Genomic DNA, 19500 nt, shown 5'->3' with positions numbered 1-19500 from the left:
TCAGGCCTCAAAACATCCTAGGAATCCACTTATCTCTAGGTATCCAAATCCCTTGGTGGACTGGAAACTCAGCAGGTTTCTCTCTTGAGCCTGAGTTGCTATAGCTATATGATGGTAAAGAAGGAGGTGCAGGAGGTGGCATCCTTCAAGAGAAACATAAAGCCTGGTCCTGTCCACTTGTGGTAATCAAAGATTGTTTGGCACGTGTCACAGGAGCAGGGCTGTTCGCTCCTGTGACATGATCAAATCCCATGCAGGTAATTCCATTCTGCCTGCCTAAATATCACCATATTGTTTCAGCTGGAGAGGTTACTCTCTTCATTCCGACACCAGAACTAGTGTGTAATGCTGCTGTATGATGTTAAAAGAAATCCTGCCTGTCACTCCAGAGGTGGCTGCACCTCAGTCAGGGGTGAAGTGATTTCTGTACAGTAACAGGTTCAAGTCCTGGCTACTTTAGGCCCAGTCCTAGAAACACATAAGCATGTGTGTAACTTTACTCATGTGATTGATCCCACTGAAGTCAGTGGAACTACTCACATTAGTAGAGTCAAGTGTGTGTTTAAGTGTCTGCAGGACTGGGCCCTTGAGACCCTTTTCTCTTCATACAGTTTTCCAACTTTAAAGATCCCTGTAACCCCTACAGTTTTATGCCCAGAATAGGGCATTCTCACTTGCCAGCCTTCCACTGAGTAACTCACTCCCCACACCTCCATGTGATAAAAACCAGAACACTCTGCAGCGCTCATGTACCGCTACAGGTTCGAGGGAGTCATCTAAGGAGATAGATCTTTTTCAGGGAGAGAGTTATTTCAGTACAATGGACATTTGGCCAAATTGGACACATGGAGTTTTGCATGTGCTCTTAAAACCATCTGCAAATTTGACTGCAGATTACAAGTGGCACATGACAGAGTAAATCCAATAAAAAGGTAATCAGGGCTTGGTTCTGGTGCTGGGCACTCTCAACTTCTATTAACATCAGCGGCAGCTGAGGGCAATCAGCAGTTCCTAGGATCAGGCTCTTGGATTGCAAAGTGCTTTGGGATCCTTGTGAATGGAAGGCACTACACAAATTTAACTCAGGGTTATCATCACTGTGCATTACTGATAATCACTGTATTATTTGTATTGGGGTAGTGAAAAGGACCCAAACAAAAATCAGATCCCTACTGTGTTAGGCACTATACAAACACACAGGAAGTCACCCTGCGCAGAAGAGCTCACAGTCAGCTATTCAAACAAACCACTGTATATGAATTGAGTTACACAGTCAGCTTTACTATACACTATGCGATATGGCCTATTTTGAGAAATTAGTCTAATGTTAAAAATGGTTAAAAATGTGGTTACCATCATAGCCGATCATGCAGCTTCTCTAGTACACATAAGGTGTGGCTAATAAGAAAACCCACAAAATTGTTTAAAGGCTGTTCCTATATATCTTTTCTCCTATTGCCCTGTATTGGCCTGGCTGTTTAGCTATGAATTCATTTGTATTTCTATCAGCTTCTGAGTATTACACTTGAAACTCTTGGGTTTAAATTACCATTACATCTAGTCATCACAGCTTTGCTGTTTTTAGGTTTAAGTTTTTGCTCTTAGCTCCTGAAGTGTTATTGCAAAGCTGTACAGTTTTGAAAGCCCTCAAGGTTTTTATTTCCTAATTCCATCCCTATGCTGGATTCACTGCATATAGGTGCACTGCAGATTTTTCCTGACACTGAAATACATGTTGACTAGAGTCACGGAGAAGGTATTTGTTTTATTCATACGCCTTCATTCACTTGCCGTTCTGCTTTGCAACAAGGAACAGGATATGTCATTGATGGCATGCTGCATGAAATATTAAAATATATCCTTCATTCTATGATTCCCCTACAGCCTGAACTGAGATTCTCTTTCTCTAGATATATAACAGTACAACCATTTGATCAGAACTAGTTTGCTGTGATATGCACAGAATTATATTTTAATGGTATTTCACATATAAATAGTCTGCATGACAGACATGCTAAGGCTTAGGAAGGTGGAAGAGGTTACGTGACAACCCCACAGCTTTTCTATCCACTCTGTACTCCATCACTAAACCTACTTACTTGCCTGTTCCTGAGCTGATTTCTGTGCAGTTCTTTCTTTCGCCATGTCTAACATCAGTTAATGAAGACAAAAGGACCAGATGATAGAGAAGATGACCAACGTACCATAAAACCCAGTGCTGTCACTTTAAAAGTGTGGGTCTCTCCTATATTGCAACATGAAGCCCTAATGAGAGGAGGCCATGGACTCAGAACCAATTTAGGGCTCACATTTTGAATTTGTACCATCTGAGCATGGACGCCCGATATTTTATTCTGAAAGCTTGATTTTCTATTGGAAAAGAATAACTTGGGTTAAGTAAAAACAGAGGAAGAATGCAACTTGATGGGGCTCCTGCCAGAAATGTAAGAAATATGCTGCAAGCCTACTTTTTCAGCTTAGCACTATAACTCACTCACTAGTTAACAATTTCTCAGCCTGCAGAGCCTTCCTGAGAGAGAAAGAAATGCCAAGCAGGCAGAAAAACAGAGAAGAACATGACTTCTTCATTTCTGTGCCTCAGAAGCCTAAACCCATCACAACTGCCTCAATCACTGACATACTCATGCATAATATGTTTACTTGTGGAATATTAATCAGCCACTAGATGTCGCTGTGTGCTGTATAGCAGTGGTTTTCAGCCTCCAGTCAGCGGGGGTCCACAGACTATGTCTATGATTTTCAAAGGGTCTCCACCTCCATTTGAAATGTCTTAGGCGTCCGCAAATGAAAAAAGGTTGAAAATCACGGCTGTATAGAGCTCCAGACAGGGAGTGGTCTCTGGTGAATAAGGGAGACAAAGCTGAAACTCCAGCTGTGTGGAAGTTGCAGCTGCTCTGTTTATTAAACACCTTCATTTTAAGAGGGACTCTGATTCCATGTAGCATGACAGAATGTATGAAACTCTGATGAGAAATTTCAGAGTAGCAGCCGTTTTAGTCTGTATGTGCAAAAAGAAAAGGAGCACTTGTGGCACCTAACAAATTTATTTGAGTGAGCTGTAGCTCATGAAAGCTTATGCTCAAATAAATTTGTTGGTCTCTAAGGTGCCACAAGTACTCCTTTTCTTTCTGATGAGAAAGTCACCTTTAGCAATCTAGTCTAGCCTTGAAAAAAACTGCTGTTCTGGATGGAACCCTCACATCAATGACCAAAAGACCACCCCCCACCCCCGAAAAACCAACCAGCAAAGTAAAATACATTTACATTTAACTGTGAATAACCAAATAGATTTCACAAAGATGTTAGTAAAGAACAACAGAGTAAAGGGCTCTCCTGTAGGAGAAAAAGTACTTAAAAACCAGGTAGGACCTGAGAATGTGAAGCTGGGAGAGGCAGATCTGCTACATTGCCAGGGGATCTCCTGTCATGTACAGAAACACTGATTCCAGAACTCCAGTGTGATGTCTAGCTGATGCAAATAACACATCCATCCACACTGCTGCTGTGCTGAGAACCTTTGAACAACAACTTTATTATTGCACTAACATTCGGGAAATTACACACACAACAGCAAGTGTACTTTGCTGTGCTCCAACCCCACGGTGTGCTGTTTCCTGCCACGTTTTAAAGAAGGTGGTCTTGTGTCTTGAGTCTTGTTTTTCATTTCAAGGAGAATACTGTATCGAGACTGTGATACCTATTCTTTTTGTTTCTCTTAGAATAGCAATATGGCATATAGTTAAATCAGACCTGAATGCTGAATTCCAGTGCAATAAGACTGTCTATGCAATCCACATATGGACATTTCCGATGCTACAAGTGACTTCACCACAGTTCATGATATAATTAAAACCACAGTGCTGAATCATGACTAATCCTGCCATCACTGTAAAGAGTTACCAAGATTACTTTTAAATGAGGGTCTCTGACCTGAGTTTTGTGGGTGTTCACCAGAGAAGGTGCTGCTGCTACCATGGAACTGCTGCGGGGCCTGGGCAGGTGCATGGTCTCCGGCTCAGGTGGCTTCTCCGGCTTCTCCTCCAGCATATGTCTCAGTCTTTGTAGATAATACATCAGAGACCACTGTGTACCCTCCTCAGACCAGTGTGCCTGCAGCAGGCAGCGCAGTACTGCCACATCAAAATAGGTGGCATAGCGAGACTTTTGGCAAGGCGGAATCACTAATGATACCCTGTTCCAAATAATAAAAGGAGAAGCATTAGAAATCAGCTAGAGCTAATAGGTTTCAGAGTAACAGCCGTGTTAGTCTGTATTTGCAAAAAGAAAAGGAGTACTTGTGGCACCTTAGAGACTAACCAATTTATTTGAGCATGAGCTTTCGTGAGCTACAGCTCACTTCATCAGATGCATACCGTGGAAACTGCAGCAGACTTTATATATACACAGAGAATATGAAACAATACCTCCTCCCACCCCACTGTCCTGCTGGTAATAGCTTATCTAAAGTAATCTTCAGGTTAGGCCATTTCCAGCACAAATCCAGGTTTTCTCACCCTCCACCCCCCCACACAAATTCACTCTCCTGCTGGTGATAGCCCATCCAAAGTGACAACTCTTTACACAATGTGCATGATAATGAAGTTAGGCCATTTCCTGCACAAATCCAGGTTCTCTCACTCCCTCACCCCCCTCCAAAAACCCACCCCCATACACACACAAACTCACTCTCCTGCTGGTAATAGCTCATCCAAAACTGACCACTCTCCAAGTTTAAATCCAAGTTAAACCAGAACATCTGGGGGGGGGGGTAGGAAAAAACAAGAGGAAATAGGCTACCTTGCATAATGACTTAGCTACTCCCAGTCTCTATTTAAGCCTAAATTAATAGTATCCAATTTGCAAATGAATTCCAATTCAGCAGTTTCTCGCTGGAGTCTGGATTTGAAGTTTTTTTGTTTTAAGATAGCGACCTTCATGTCTGTGATTGCGTGACCAGAGAGATTGAAGTGTTCTCCGACTGGTTTATGAATGTTATAATTCTTGACATCTGATTTGTGTCCATTTATTCTTTTACGTAGAGACTGTCCAGTTTGACCAATGTACATGGCAGAGGGGCATTGCTGGCACATGATGGCATAAATCACATTGGTGGATGTGCAGGTGAACGAGCCTCTGATAGTGTGGCTGATGTTATTAGGCCCTGTGATGGTGTCCCCTGAATAGATATGTGGGCACAATTGGCAACGGGCTTTGTTGCAAGGATAAGTTCCTGGGTTAGTGGTTCTGTTGTGTGGTATGTGGTTGTTGGTGAGTATTTGCTTCAGGTTGCGGGGCTGTCTGTAGGCAAGGACTGGCCTGTCTCCCAAGATTTGTGAGAGTGTTGGGTCATCCTTTAGGATAGGTTGTAGATCCTTAATAATGCGTTGGAGGGGTTTTAGTTGGGGGCTGAAGGTGACGGCTAGTGGCGTTCTGTTATTTTCTTTGTTAGGCCTGTCCTGTAGTAGGTAACTTCTGGGAACTCTTCTGGCTCTATCAATCTGTTTCTTCACTTCCGCAGGTGGGTATTGTAGTTGTAAGAAAGCTTGACAGAGATCTTGTAGGTGTTTGTCTCTGTCTGAGGGGTTGGAGCAAATGCGGTTGTATCGCAGAGCTTGGCTGTAGACGATGGATCGTGTGGTGTGGTCAGGGTGAAAGCTGGAGGCATGCAGGTAGGAATAGCGGTCAGTAGGTTTCCGGTATAGGGTGGTGTTTATGTGACCATTGTTTATTAGCACTGTAGTGTCCAGGAAGTGGATCTCTTGTGTGGACTGGACCAGGCTGAGGTTGGTGGTGGGATGGAAATTGTTGAAATCATGGTGGAATTCCTCAAGGGCTTCTTTTCCATGGGTCCAGATGATGAAGATGTCATCAATATAGCGCAAGTAGAGTAGGGGCTTTAGGGGACGAGAGCTGAGGAAGCGTTGTTCTAAATCAGCCATAAAAATGTTGGCATACTGTGGGGCCATGCGGGTACCCATAGCAGTGCCGCTGATCTGAAGGTATACATTGTCCCCAAATGTGAAATAGTTATGGGTAAGGACAAAGTCACAAAGTTCAGCCACCAGGTTAGCCGTGACATTATCGGGGATAGTGTTCCTGACGGCTTGTAGTCCATCTTTGTGTGGAATGTTGGTGTAGAGGGCTTCTACATCCATAGTGGCCAGGATGGTGTTATCAGGAAGATCACCGATGGATTGAAGTTTCCTCAGGAAGTCAGTGTGTCTCGAAGGTAGCTGGGAGTGCTGGTAGCATCGGGCCTGAGGAGGGAGTCTACATAGCCAGACAATCCTGCTGTCAGGGTGCCAATGCCTGAAATGATGGGGCGCCCAGGAGTTCCAGGTTTATGGATCTTGGGTAGTAGATAGAATATCCCAGGTCGGGGTTCCAGGGGTGTGTCTGTGCGGATTTGATCTTGTGCTTTTTCAGGAAGTTTCTTGAGCAAATGCTGTAGTTGCTTTTGGTAACTCTCAGTGGGATCATAGGGTAATGGCTTGTAGAAACTCGTGTTGGAGAGCTGCCGAGCAGCCTCTTGTTCAATACTTTCCCTCAAGTTGCAGAGCTCTGCCTAAAGGTTCCTTCCAGAAAGACACTTATGGCAGGTCTATGCTGCGATAAAAAACCCCATGAAACAGAGTCTCAGAGCCCGGGTCAGCTGACTTGGGCTCACAAGACTAAAAATTGCAGTGCAGATGTTCAGGCTCAGGCTTGAGCCTCCCCCACTTGCCAGGTTTCAGGGCCCAGGCTCCAGCCCAAGCCCAAAGGTCAACACTTCACTTGAATTTTATAGCCCCACAGCCCGAGCCCTGGAAGCCAGAGTCTGCTAACCCCCCCCCGCCCCGCCAAGCTGTGGCCCTTTTATTGCTGTGTAGACATACCCTTAGGGTTTGCTTTTCATCATTCACTCTAGGGCACCACTTAATTGGTCTTCTTCTTGTAGGTGGAAACTATTCCTGTGTTACCCTCCAGTTTGGGGAACAGAAGTCACCCCAGAGACCAACACTAATGATGCTCCATTTACCGGCCACTAAGAAATGGTTATAGACTGAGAAAGAGAGAAGTTGTCACTCTCCACAGAGACTCAAATGCACTAACAACTGACAGGCTTAAAATCCACCTGGTCATTAAAGAGAGAGTCTTAAGGCCTCTTCCACTCTCCTCACATCTGCAGAACTTTCAGCTACTTTCCAGCTACCAGGATGCTTAAGTAATTGATTCTGTTTGGGCTGACAGAGAGGTTTGAATCTGGGGATAAGGCACTGGTTCAGGAAAGCATCCTTGCTGAAGAAAGCATTTAAGCATGTGCTTAGATGTCTTCTTGAACAAAGATGCATTCCTAAATCAGGGCCTAAAAGCACAACAGGCCTCTACCACTTGCAATCAATGACTAAATCCTCGAGCAGGAATCAGGAGCAGACTCAAACCCCTGCTGGTCAGGCTCTAATGGGAGGACATGTAACATGTGAAGGAGCAGGTTACACAGTCAGGTGTTACTAAAAGAAATGGCAGCATGCTGGGAACGCCCGGTAAAATAATCACTTAAACTAATTGAAACGGATCTGGTGGCTCTCATGTGAGTGAGTGCTACTGCTATATAAGATGACCTCCCTTTTTGCCCCTGGATAGTAGAAAATATGACATATGTCACCTTTCCCTACAAGTTTCCTGGCTGCTTTTGGTGGTGTCATTCCTGAATGTTCTTTTGATATGGTTTTTAGTGTGAAACATCCCTGGTATTTTTGTTTCCAGACTTGAATGTACTGGACAGAGAGAAAAGAATGAACTATGGGGTCTCAAAGGGTGAGCCCTGGTTCTTCCACTGAGTTGCTGCTATACCTGAATTCTCACTCACACACATGCAAGGTTCTTTTTTCAGTAAAACCATCAGAAAGTATTAAATTATATTTTTGTTGTTAATCTTCTCAAGCAAAAGCGTAAGCCCCAAATTCCCTCTCACTGAGAATCTACAAACTAGGTGTGGTCCCAAAGAAATGTTTGCCCGTGATGCCACAATATTTGCTGGCAAAATTCTATGGTATTGAGAATAATCAGGTCCATGTTAAGGAATGGGCACTCCAGGCCTGTGCTTAATGCCCCAGCACCTGGGGGAGGCATTCATATCAGAATTTCAGCTTTCATCAGAAGCATTCTAGCCCTCATAGCTGCAAAGAAAAGCTTGGAAATCTGATTTCAGTGTAACTGATACAGTGATGTCTGCCCAAGTCTGCAGACAGCATGAAACAACAGCTCTGAGAGGGGTGAACTGTCCCATTCACCCCTGTGGGGAGTTAACTCCAAGGCCCATTGGTATGTGGGGCCTTGACCAACACTATCCCAGCAGAGCACTCACAAGGGAAGAAAAGCACAGAAAACCCAGCCCCTCACTTATACAAACACCCAGCAGTTGGGGTAAGTACTGGGGGACCCCCTTGCTGCTAACCCTGCCTTCTTGGCGGGAAGGGGGATCCTCTGCCATCATCACTCCAAGTAGCAGATGGAGCCATAATGCCAGGCTAGGGCAGGGTCAAGAGGTGGGGGGCCAGTGCTGTGGTGACCTTGAGCCCCACATTGCCTTAATGGGACCCAGGTGAACATGACTGATCTCCCTCTGTGTATGGAGATTGAACAGATCTGTGGTTTGATGTGCTATTTCATAACCTGGAAGATTTCTGGATGCAATTCTAGAAGCACAATTGTGTGAACTGAGTACCTGTTGCATTTTAAAACTTTCCATAAGACACAAAAGAATCAATAACTGCCTCATGAATGATGTTCTCGTGCATTTGGGACAAATCACAACAGCCAACAATTTTTACCATTAATATTGACAGGTCTACGGAGCCACATGAGGAGGCAGGCTTTCAAAGACAGGCACCCAGGCAGGATGTCCATATCTGCATTCGGACACCCAGCCCGGTACTGAGCAGCCCAATCCAGGAAAACATTTAAGAATGACTAGTTCCATTGACTTCAGTGGGACTGTGCTATTGCTTAAAGTTACATACATGCTTCAGTGCTTTGCTAGATTACAGCTTAACTGGATACAAGACACTTGACAGAGTTAGGTTGCTGGTGTGCTGGGACCACTGTCTATCGGGCTGACCAATATTGTCTCATTGTTTCCTTGTACTCCCTATGCAGTCTGTCTGTATCCATCTGTTGTCTCTTGTCTTATAGTCGAGTTTGTCTCAATGAACAGTTAGTTCACTTCAAGCTGGGGTGTGAATCTACCCCACAGTAGCCTGCTGCAGACAAGCTGCCCACTGGGACTCTGCTGACACACATTAACAGTTTGTTAATGTATTTTGATCTAGTCCAGGACTAGAACGGTTAATGTGCATCAGCAGGGTCCACATGGATGGTCAGTCTGCGGCAGGCTACTGCGGGATAGATCAAAGCCCACCTTGCAGCGAACTAAATAGTCATGTAGACAAGCCCTTAGATTGTAAGCTGTTTGGGTGCAAGCACTGTCTTTTTGTTCTGTTTGTACAGCACCTAGCATATCGGGGTCCTACACCATGACTGGGGCGCCAAGGCTCTATGGTAATACAAATAATAATAAAAATATAAGCCAATTTGAGCATTCAAATGTAGGTTTTTGGATATTCAGTTAAGTAGGGTTCAGCAAAAGGTTTGCAATGCTGACCCCACCTGCAAGCAGGGTAGGTTGGCAGTTTCTTCCTGGGACACATTTGCAGATGGGGTGGCTGGGAAGGATTCATCTCCAAGAAATGTGTTCATTCAGAACTCAGAATGTTCAAGCAAATCTGCAGGAGATGGTTTGCTGCCAGCCTCTGTCAATGGAGGACACCATAGACTTCCTCTAGGTCTTTTTTAAAGGCACTCACTTTTGAAAACTAGACCTTAGGTATTGGCATATATTGCTTTATTCAGTCTACAGTTCAAATGTTTCCATTAATACTGCAGTCAAGATAAATTGTGATTACAAGTGGGGTGATTTAAAAAAGACTTTAAATAAGAGAAAAAGAAAACAGTGATAATTTAAAAACACCTTTTCCACCAGACTGACATCAGGGCTCCCATCATACACCCTTCTCAAAACATTACAAAGAGAGAAATGAGTGAAATGCACATGAGGAGAAAACAAAAGGGCCAAGACTGGATCAGAAAGACAGCCTGTACAAAGGGTTGCTGCACCACTCCAGCAGCATTCCAGAAAAAGAATTATCCCCAAAGAAAAATAAAATCTGCCCGCCAATATCTCCCAGACCAGCTCAGCTGAACTGACCAGCAAGCACAGAGGATGAAGCCAGGACTCTGCCTATTCCCACCCCCTTGTAGAAAGGAGTAAGATGATGCATCTTTCTCTGCTCACTCCTCTGCGATCAGACCCAAGGTCTGGGGGAGCCCCTATTGGAGCGTAAGGGAGATATGTATTCTCTCAGGCTCCCTTACGTGGGCATGAACTCCAATTCACAATCTAGCTCAAAAGAAGGACTGTTCTTCTGAAATATTTACCATTCAAGCCCTGCTTGCAAAGTCTATTTCCAAGGCAGAGACTGACAGCCAGCTGCAGAATAAATGGCTGGGGTTTTACTACTGCAACGGTTCCAGTGAAATGAAGAACTTCACTGAATGGAGCGGGGATATTTATCCAGGATCAGAGGAGCAAACTGGAGGTTTGCTGAATGAGGTTCCAAGAAAACATAATTTAAAATCTTGTGCTTTGCTTTGAATTAAACCCTGTGGACATTTCATCAGGTACTTGACGGATAATTGCGGGGTGAGTGGGTGGCATATTTTGTCCAGTTGTGGGCCCAAGGACAAAGGAATACTGGGCCGTTGATAACAGGAGTAAATAACATTTGTTTCTGAATTGCCTGTTGCTTGGCAACCAAAACTCCCTGTTCAGTTTTAATTGATCAATGAGCTCTCCAAATGAGGAGACATTAGTGACGCTCTCTACAAAGCCTGTCAGAAGCTTCATCTCCATAGCAACCACCAGACTGAGCTGGATAAACTGATCACCTGATTCAGTCTTCTAAAAGGTTGCCTGCTCCCTTACTTTTTATGGGTGTGTGTATGCATGCTGAACGATGGCGTTCATGAGGAACAGTTTACATTTAGTAAGACAATACTCAGAAGTAACAGATGACTTAGTTTTACCAGGTAATGTTAATAAAATGAAATAAAAACTCAGAATTTATATGACACAAAACCCACTGAAGTCAACAGAAAGACTGCCAACTAGATCAGGTCCGTAAAGAATGGTTTTACCCACTGAAGCAGGTGACAAGATAGATCAATAATACGTATTTTAAGAAAATAGTTGGGAGGCGTTTTCGGATTCAGAGAAATTTTGAAACAGAGATAAAGTGTTACTATAATGAAGCAAATTCTGAAACTCTTGAGTGTTTTTGTTTGAAATTTTCTGGTGCAACTGAACATGAGGGCCAACATTTTTAAAAATAGGAGCCTAAGAAAAATATGTTCAGATTTTCAAAAGTGCTGAGTATTCACAAACCCTAATGGGAGCCGACCAGTGCTCAGTCCTTCTGAAAATCTGCCTGTACCTTTATCTTCCCCAAATACGAATTAAGAAGGTTAAATTTAGGCTCCTGCATTTTAAAATCTTTGCCTAAGCCCTACAAGGATGGCTGAGAAGAGATTTGAGAAGCTGTTCTTTTGCCTGCCTGCCAGCCAGCCTGCAGTAAGTGAACTGAACAGCTGTATGTGAAGAAGGGGAAATGGAGGTAGCGGCCAAGCAGCACTAAAAGGGAGGAGAGGTACAGAAATGCTCTGCCACACAGGGAAAGAGAATTGCCCAAAGGGCAGCAAAGACAGATCGAGCCCCAGAGGACATGCCCAGCCAAAGAACAATGAGCCTAAAGTTTGGGTTTTTTTTTAAATCATCAAACTCCAAAATATAAAAGGTCCTTGTCCTCTGCTCTGTCCTCATTGCTCTATAGTTGCTATCCTAACAGGCCAGCTGGGCAGTCCTGTAAATGAGATGGAATGAAGTCAGTGTGACTGCCACCATCTCAGATGACACACCGGCAACCAAACTGAGGACTTCCAGAGCTAAAAACATGAGCTGTTAGAGTTTGAGCTGAAGAGACAAGGCTCTTTAGTTGGCACTGTAAGACTTATATCCTTTGGGGATTGGGCAGAGGGGACCTGTAACACACACTCCCCAGAAAGTTATACAAACATAGCTTTTCGTAGGACTCTGTACCTGGAAAGTGGAGGTCCTCTGTCTTGGGATGTTTGGGATGACACACTTCCATCAAAGGAGTTTCCCCGATGACAGCCTGAAACAGTGGCCCTGGGAGGCACAGCATCTGGCTGGGCTGTTTCACACACCACCTGAAGTCCCTTAGGATATTTTCAATATAGAGAAATAAGTTTAAAAATAGATTTGGATCTTCCACATTAGCCCTCTTACTATGTATTTATATATTAGTATTATTTATACTAAGATAGCATAGAGGGGATTCGATCAGGATTGGGGCTCCAATGTCCTAGACACTGTGCAAACACATGGTTTTCATTCCAGACAGTGTATAAGCTAAGGCCCTAATCCTATAAACTATTTCACCTGGGCAGACCCTTAAACCTACATGGAGTTCCATTGATATCAATGGAAAGTTATTTGTTGCTTTCAAGGTCAGGGCCTAATGCAAGATAAGACATCACGAGTGATGATATGTTGTTATTAATTATAACAGAGGGTAACAGTAATTTGATCATGCAGTAATTTAGGCTGGATAGTGCACACCTTGATGGCTCCAAATCATCGAAAAACGTGTTTTTATTTAAATGAAAATGGAGGGCACTGGCCCTCTCTTCTTAGCTCTGCCATGTGTCTTTACAATATTGATGATGGCTTGTTTTCTCTTTTTATATAGGTTTGTAAGCTTTATATTGATCCTTTGCCCTGAGCCCCAATCTCATTCTTTGCAGGGGGTAGGCCTTGGAAATGATAAAATCAATTATAAAACACACAATTCGATAAAAGCATTAAGATGCTTCGGAGACCTCCATAGTAATTGCAACTGTCATTCCAAAATTCCCTTCAAAAGACCCCATCAATTAAAAAAAAAATAAAAAGATGATCTCCCCACAGCTCCCCACTCTTGCTTGTCTAGCCATATGCCCACCTCTGTGTGTCCAGTGTCCAGATTAGGGGATTCACAAGCCAGGCTCTGGTTGCTAGTAGGAGAACTTCTCTTGGCTGGGATAAAAATAAAAAGAGAAATTTTAAAAATGTAATGCTCATGTTGTACTAATCAAACAAATAAGCTATTAGCCATTGTAAAAAATGGCATCCCCCTGACTGTAACATTACCAGATGTTAGCTACACCTGTTGGAAATTATAGCTGGTTGGCAATTTGCTGTTGATTTTTGATTGGGGGTGGGGGGCACAAGAAGCGCAGTTACCACAAAATAAAAATTTCCTGTGGGAATTGCTGCCCCTTGCAAAATAATTTTGGTTTGCTGAGCTGAACTGAAACATTTCATTCCAAGACAGTTTGACATTAAATTGCATCGGCCTAGTGTGCCACAGTGACTCAAGGGTGCTGTAGAGTTCAGGGGCTTCATGCTCCAGTTCTCTCATGGGTCGGGCTCCTTGGCCAGACTACTACTGCTGCCAGGATGCGCTTTGGTCTCCTCTCTGATGGAGCTACATGATGCATGGGAGTTTGTGTTGTTTCCGGGGAGAGGTAGTCTGGCCAGGCAGTGTAGCCCATAGATAAGAATGGGGCCATGAAGCATCTTAACTACCACTCCCATGAAGAACCATGGCAGATGCAACTTAATGTCAGTCTGACTCAATATGAAATGTTTTGACATTTCCAAATTTGAATTTTTCTGAACTTTTGACATAGTAAAAATACTGAAATTTTTCACAATCAGAGGGGTAGCCGTGTTAGTCTGGATCTGTAAAACCAGCAAAGAGTCCTGTGGCACCTTATAGATTAACAGACATATTGGAGCATAAGCTTTCGTGGGTAAATACCCACTTCGTCGGATGCATGTAGTGGAAATTTCCAGAGGCAGGTATAAATATGCACGCAAGAATCAGGCTAGGGATAACGAGGTTAGTTCAATCAGGGAAGATGAGAGCCTCTTCTAGCAGTTGAGGTGTGAACGCCAAGGGAAGAGAAACTGCTTTTGTAGTTGGCGAACGAGTCACAGTCTTTGTTTAATCCTGAGCTGATGGTGTCAAATTTGCAAATGAACTGAAGCTCAGCAGTTTCTCTTTGAAGTCTGGTCCTGAAGTCTTTTTGCTGCAGGATGGCTACCTTTAAATCTGCTATTTTATGTCCAGGGAGGTTGAAGTGTTCTCCTACAGGTTTTTGTATATTGCCATTCCTAATATCTGATTTGTGTCCATTTATCCTTTTACGTAGGGACTGTCCAGTTTGGCCGATGTACAGAGCAGAGGGGCATTGCTGGCATGTGGTGGCGTATATTACATTGGTGGACGTGCAGGTGAATGAACCGGTGATGGTGTGGCTGATCTGGTTAAGTCCTGTGATGGTGTGGCTGGTGTAGATATGTGGGCGGAGTTGGCATTGAGGTTTGTTGCATGGATTGGTTCCCGAGTCAGAGTTACTATGGTGCGGTGTGTAGTTGCTGGTAAGAATAGGCTTCAGGTTGGCGGGTTGTCTGTGGGCGAGGACTGGCCTGCCTCCCAAGGCCTGTGAAAGTGAGGGATCATTGTCCAGGATAGGTTGTAGATCACTGATGATGCATTGGAGAGGTTTTAGCTGAGGACTGTATGTGATGGCCAGTGGAGTTCTGTTGGTTTCTTTCTTGGGCTTGTCTTGCAGCAGGTGGCTTCTGGGTACACGTCTGGCTCTGCTGATCTGTTTTCTTATTTCCTTGTGCGGGTATCGTAATTTTGAGAATGCTTGGTGAAGATCTTGCAGGGTTTGGTCTCTGTCTGAGGGGCTGGAGCAAATGTGGTTGTACCTCAGCGCTTGGCTGTAGACAATGGATCATGTGGTGTGTTTGGGATGGAAGCTGGAGGCATGAAGGTAGGCATAGTGGTTGGTGGGTTTTCGGTGTAGGGTGTGTTAATGTGACCATCACTTATCTGCACCGTGGTGTCTAGGAAGTGGACCTCCCGTGTAGATTGGTCCAGGCTGAGGTTGATGGTGGGGTGGAAGCTGTTGAAATCATGGTGGAATTCTTCCACTGTTTCCTTCCCATGGGTCCAGATGATGAAGATGTCATCAGTGTAGCGTAGGTAGAGAAGGGGCATGAGTGGATGAGAGCTGAGGAAGCATTGTTCTAGGTCAGCCATAAAAATGTTGGCATATTGTGGGGCCATGCGGGTGCCCACAGCGGTGCCACTGGTCTGGAGGTATATATTGTTGCCAAATTTGAAATAATTGTGCATGAGGATAAAGTCACAGAGCTCAGGGTAGTGGATCTTGGGTAGTAGATAGAATAACCCCGGTCGAGGCTCTAAGGGTATGTTGATTTGTTCCTGTGTTAGTGTAGGGAGTGTCCTGAGTAGATGGTGCAGTTTCTTAGTATATTCCTCAGTGGGATCTGAGGAAAGTGGCCCGTAGAATTTGGTATTGGAGAGTTGTCTGGCAGCCTCCTTTTGGTAGTCAGACCTGTTCATGATGACAACAGCACCTCCTTTATCAGCCTCTTTGATTATAATGTCAGGGTTGTTTCTGAGACTGTGGATGGCATTGCGTTCTGCTCGACTTAGGTTATGAGGCAAGCGATGTTGTTTTTCCACAATTTCTACCTGTGCACGTCGGCAGAAGCATTCTACGTATAGGATCTAGTATTAGACTTTTTTTCTTTTTCTCTTATATATAGGAAGCCTGTATGATTAGTCAGATTAATGTAGAGATTAAGTCAGCTGGCATTACAGTAGATACATGGCAGTACATGAGAAGTAGTATCAATACAGATTTGATACTTCTATCCTACACATTTACTTCCAAGGGCTTGTCTAAACACATACTTTGTAAAAAGGCTTGATGTTAAACCAATTTAGTTAAACAAATGCAGGTTAAATGTATATAAAACAGATTTAAACCAATGTAAGAGTGTCCACACACAAAGTTGCACTGATTTAATCAAGATGGATTAAAATTGAACCTTTAGTTAAACTGGTGCAACTTGTATGGGTAGATCAGGACTAAGAGTAGAGAGACTAAAAATTGGGTAACCATAGCAATAAATCTGATTGATTTTGATCCTGGTGTAAATGGTGCAGCTCCCATTGAAGTTAATGAGAGACTCATCTTATTATGTCAAGATAATTTTGGCCCATTAGTTTTCATGGGAATTGAACTGAGGGCGTCTCTACATTCAGCAGTTGTACCAGTTTAATGAAATAGGTTAAATTTAGTTAAAATCGACGCCATTTCTAAATGTAGACTTGGCCATGAAGAGAGGGTTTATTTTGATATGGCACAAAAACAAAACAAAAGCACAGGACTGCACACAGATCTTGCATGCATGGCAAATGGGGCTCAGATAACCGTACCACAAGGAAGAGACTTTCTGATGCTTAACATCTGTGACTACACAGCAAAGTCACACACCTGTAATAATGTTCCTGATTGGCTTTACCAGAGCGGTGAAGGCAGAAACCTCAGGCTGCCTGTGCTCCCACATGGGCTGCCAAATAACAAGGCCACTGGCCAGCCGAAAAGTCAGGTCAGACTCCTAGAAAGACATAATGGGATCATCATACCATATGTGGATTAGTAAGGCTGACACAGAAGAGCATCGTTTTCTGTGTGTGCTGACTGTCCCTCCTACTGCGACACGGACCTTGAAAGCAACAACAATGATCACACGCTGTTTGTGTGCAATAAAGGTCACTACTGTAACTATTCAAAGAAAGTATAAAAATACCTACCCAATGGTCTAGTAATAAAGCAACGTGGAATTCTCAGTACAAAGCTAAGTAAAGGGCCTTTGTGCCTTTGATCAGTTATACCGATCAAAACCTGTTTTTTCCAGGATCTCTGCTACTACTGAAAAACCTACCCACCATTTCAGCAAAATCCTTTGTACACATTATTCTGCTTATTGCTTTAGATCATATAGTATGTAAATCTTTCCTTTAGGCTCCCTTTTCCTATAATGCCTGCCTGCACAAAATGAGCCAAAAATAATAATTATTATAAAAAATATTTATTTAGGAAATATGAACATTTTTACAAATTATTACAAGTGCCAACATATAATGGTCTTATTATTACTATTAATTTTTAATTTAAACACCAAAATCATTATGCTGCAAAGATTTATGCATGTGTGTAATTTTACTCATGTGAGTAGCCCTATTGATGTCAGTGGAACTATCTACTTGAGTAAAGTTACACATGCAGGTAAATCTTTGCAGGACCAGGGCCCAAGCATGCATGTACTTAAACTAAGTGGCTCCATGATCTGACTGCTGGAAATATTGTCCTTCCTCACCTTTTCCGTTCCCTACTTTTTGTTGTGACTTCTTTTGAGGCAGCTATCATGCCTTTTGTATTTGTATGAAAGCACCCAGCAACGCTTTCAGGTGTTGTAGAAATAAGCATAAGCAAGACATTGCTTTCCCCTGTGCTCTGTTAAGTTTTTGGTGGTGCACTGGCCATGCTACTCTGTAGTTGTATAATTATGAACACAAGGTTAATGATGTTATTTTGGGATTAGATTTTGTTTTTGCTGCTTGCCCTGAGTCAGAGGTGAAATGGTGCTGTATCAGCACTGGAAGAGCTTTGGAAAGAACTGGGACTCAAAGATTACCAGCTAGAAGAAATTTATGCCACCCCTTTACCAAGTACCAGTAACTTTAGACTCCAGTGCTGGCTCATTTCTGCTGACTGGTGCGTGTACGTGTCCATAAGTAGCTGACACTCCATCCACTCCCTACCTGGTTGGTAAGGGGTGGGGGAGTACCAACATCTCCACAACGCCTGAGTCAGACTGCAGAAAGGCCATGCCAGAGGGCTGGCCAAATCTTACTCCTCTGTGCAGGCACTTTAGAGTCAGGATAATTAGTTACAACATATGCTGTGAGAGTTCAGATTCACAAAGGGGATGAGAAAAGGGTGGTGAGCTTTATGTAGTAGCTATCTGGTTAAACACAGCCATTTCCTAATAACTTACTTTCTAGGAATGTCTGATTGAGAACAGCCAATTTCACTAGCCTTAAAACATTAAGGCTGAAAGGTAGCCCTCCAGTGAAGCTAAGGACAAGTGGCAGGAATCAGAATGTGCAGTGAGATAAGTCCTGATTACATAGTTCTGCAAAGCTGGCTTATACATCATAAAATAAAGAGAAGGACTTCAGCTGACGAGAAGCCTGCAGCTTACTTCTGACATCAGAACAAAGAAACACTTAATTTGCACCTGCCACTAAAACTATCACAGATCCTATTAATTAATTAGTATCAATGCTATTAGTAATAACAAGAACAAATCAGTGACAACCCTGTTTCTGGAATTACTGAGCAGACAGAAAGGTATTTCTTAACCATGAATGAGAGTCAACCAGACTGAGCTAAATTCCACAATCCTTGCTCCAGCTCTGAAACAGTGAGGAACTCATGCCCTCAGCACTCACTGATTACAATGAGAGCTGCAGGTACTCAACACCTCTGATAATCAGGCCACTTATGTAGGTGCTAAATATAGATGCAGGTGCTTCACTTTGGATATTCTTGCTTTAGTGTCTTCCCAGTGCTACAACCTGTATTCATATCACTGGAATTACTTTTGATACTTTTACTCTAAGGTACTATAGTTTTAGTAAAAGATGGGTGCACAACTGGTTGAAACACTGCACTCACAAAGAGTAGTAATCAATGGTTCACTGTTAATCTGGGGGAATGTTTCTAGTGGAATCCTGCAGAGGTCTGTCCTGGGTCAAGTACTATTCAAAATTTCCAATAATCATAGAATCATAGAATATCAGGGTTGGAAAGGACCTCAGGAGGTCATCTAGTCCAACCCCCTGCTCAAAGCAGGACCAATCCCCAACTAAATCATCCCAGCCAGGGCTTTGTCAAGCCTGACCTTAAAAACCTCAAAGGAAGGAGATTCCACCACCTCCCTAGGTAATGCATTCCAGTGCTTCACCACCCTCCTAGTGAAAAAGTTTTTCCTAATTTCCAACCTAAACCTCCCCCACTGCAGCTTGAGACCATTACTCCTTGTTCTGTCTTAGTTAATGGACTGGAGAGTATGCTTATAAAATGTGTAGATGACACCAATTTGCAAGGGGTTGTAAACCCTTTGGAGGGCAGGATTAGAATACAAAATGACTTTGACAAATTGGAGAATTTGAAATCAACAAGATGCAATTCAATTTGAAATCAACAAGATGCAATTCAATAAAGACAAATGCAAAGTACTACATACAGAAAGGAAAAAATCAAATACACAAATGCAAAATGGGGAATAACTAGCGAGGCAGTAGTATTGCTGAAAAGGATCTGGGGGTTAGAGAGGATCATAAATTCATAATCAACAACGTGATG

At 43.2% G+C, this 19500-nt stretch overlaps 1 protein-coding gene across 3 annotated transcripts in view; it reads right to left on the bottom strand.

The window, feature by feature from the left end:
- The window catches only part of UNC80 (unc-80 subunit of NALCN channel complex), a 187411-nt gene that overhangs the window by 145544 nt on the left and 22367 nt on the right, over nucleotides 1-19500 (bottom strand). For all 3 annotated transcript variants that reach the window (XM_077829945.1, XM_077829944.1, XM_077829946.1), the window contains exons 5-8: nucleotides 16561-16684; nucleotides 13140-13213; nucleotides 12215-12354; nucleotides 3952-4213 (exon numbers count right to left, since the gene is read on the bottom strand). In XM_077829945.1, coding sequence (XP_077686071.1) covers nucleotides 3952-4213; nucleotides 12215-12354; nucleotides 13140-13213; nucleotides 16561-16684 — 600 coding nt within the window. The remainder of the gene's footprint in view (nucleotides 1-3951; nucleotides 4214-12214; nucleotides 12355-13139; nucleotides 13214-16560; nucleotides 16685-19500) is intronic.

Source organism: Eretmochelys imbricata, chromosome 11, assembly GCF_965152235.1.
Source record: "Eretmochelys imbricata isolate rEreImb1 chromosome 11, rEreImb1.hap1, whole genome shotgun sequence".
Classification (NCBI taxonomy): domain Eukaryota; kingdom Metazoa; phylum Chordata; order Testudines; family Cheloniidae; genus Eretmochelys; species Eretmochelys imbricata.
Note: the sequence above shows the minus strand (reverse complement) of the source record. Positions and strands in the feature narration are given on the sequence as shown.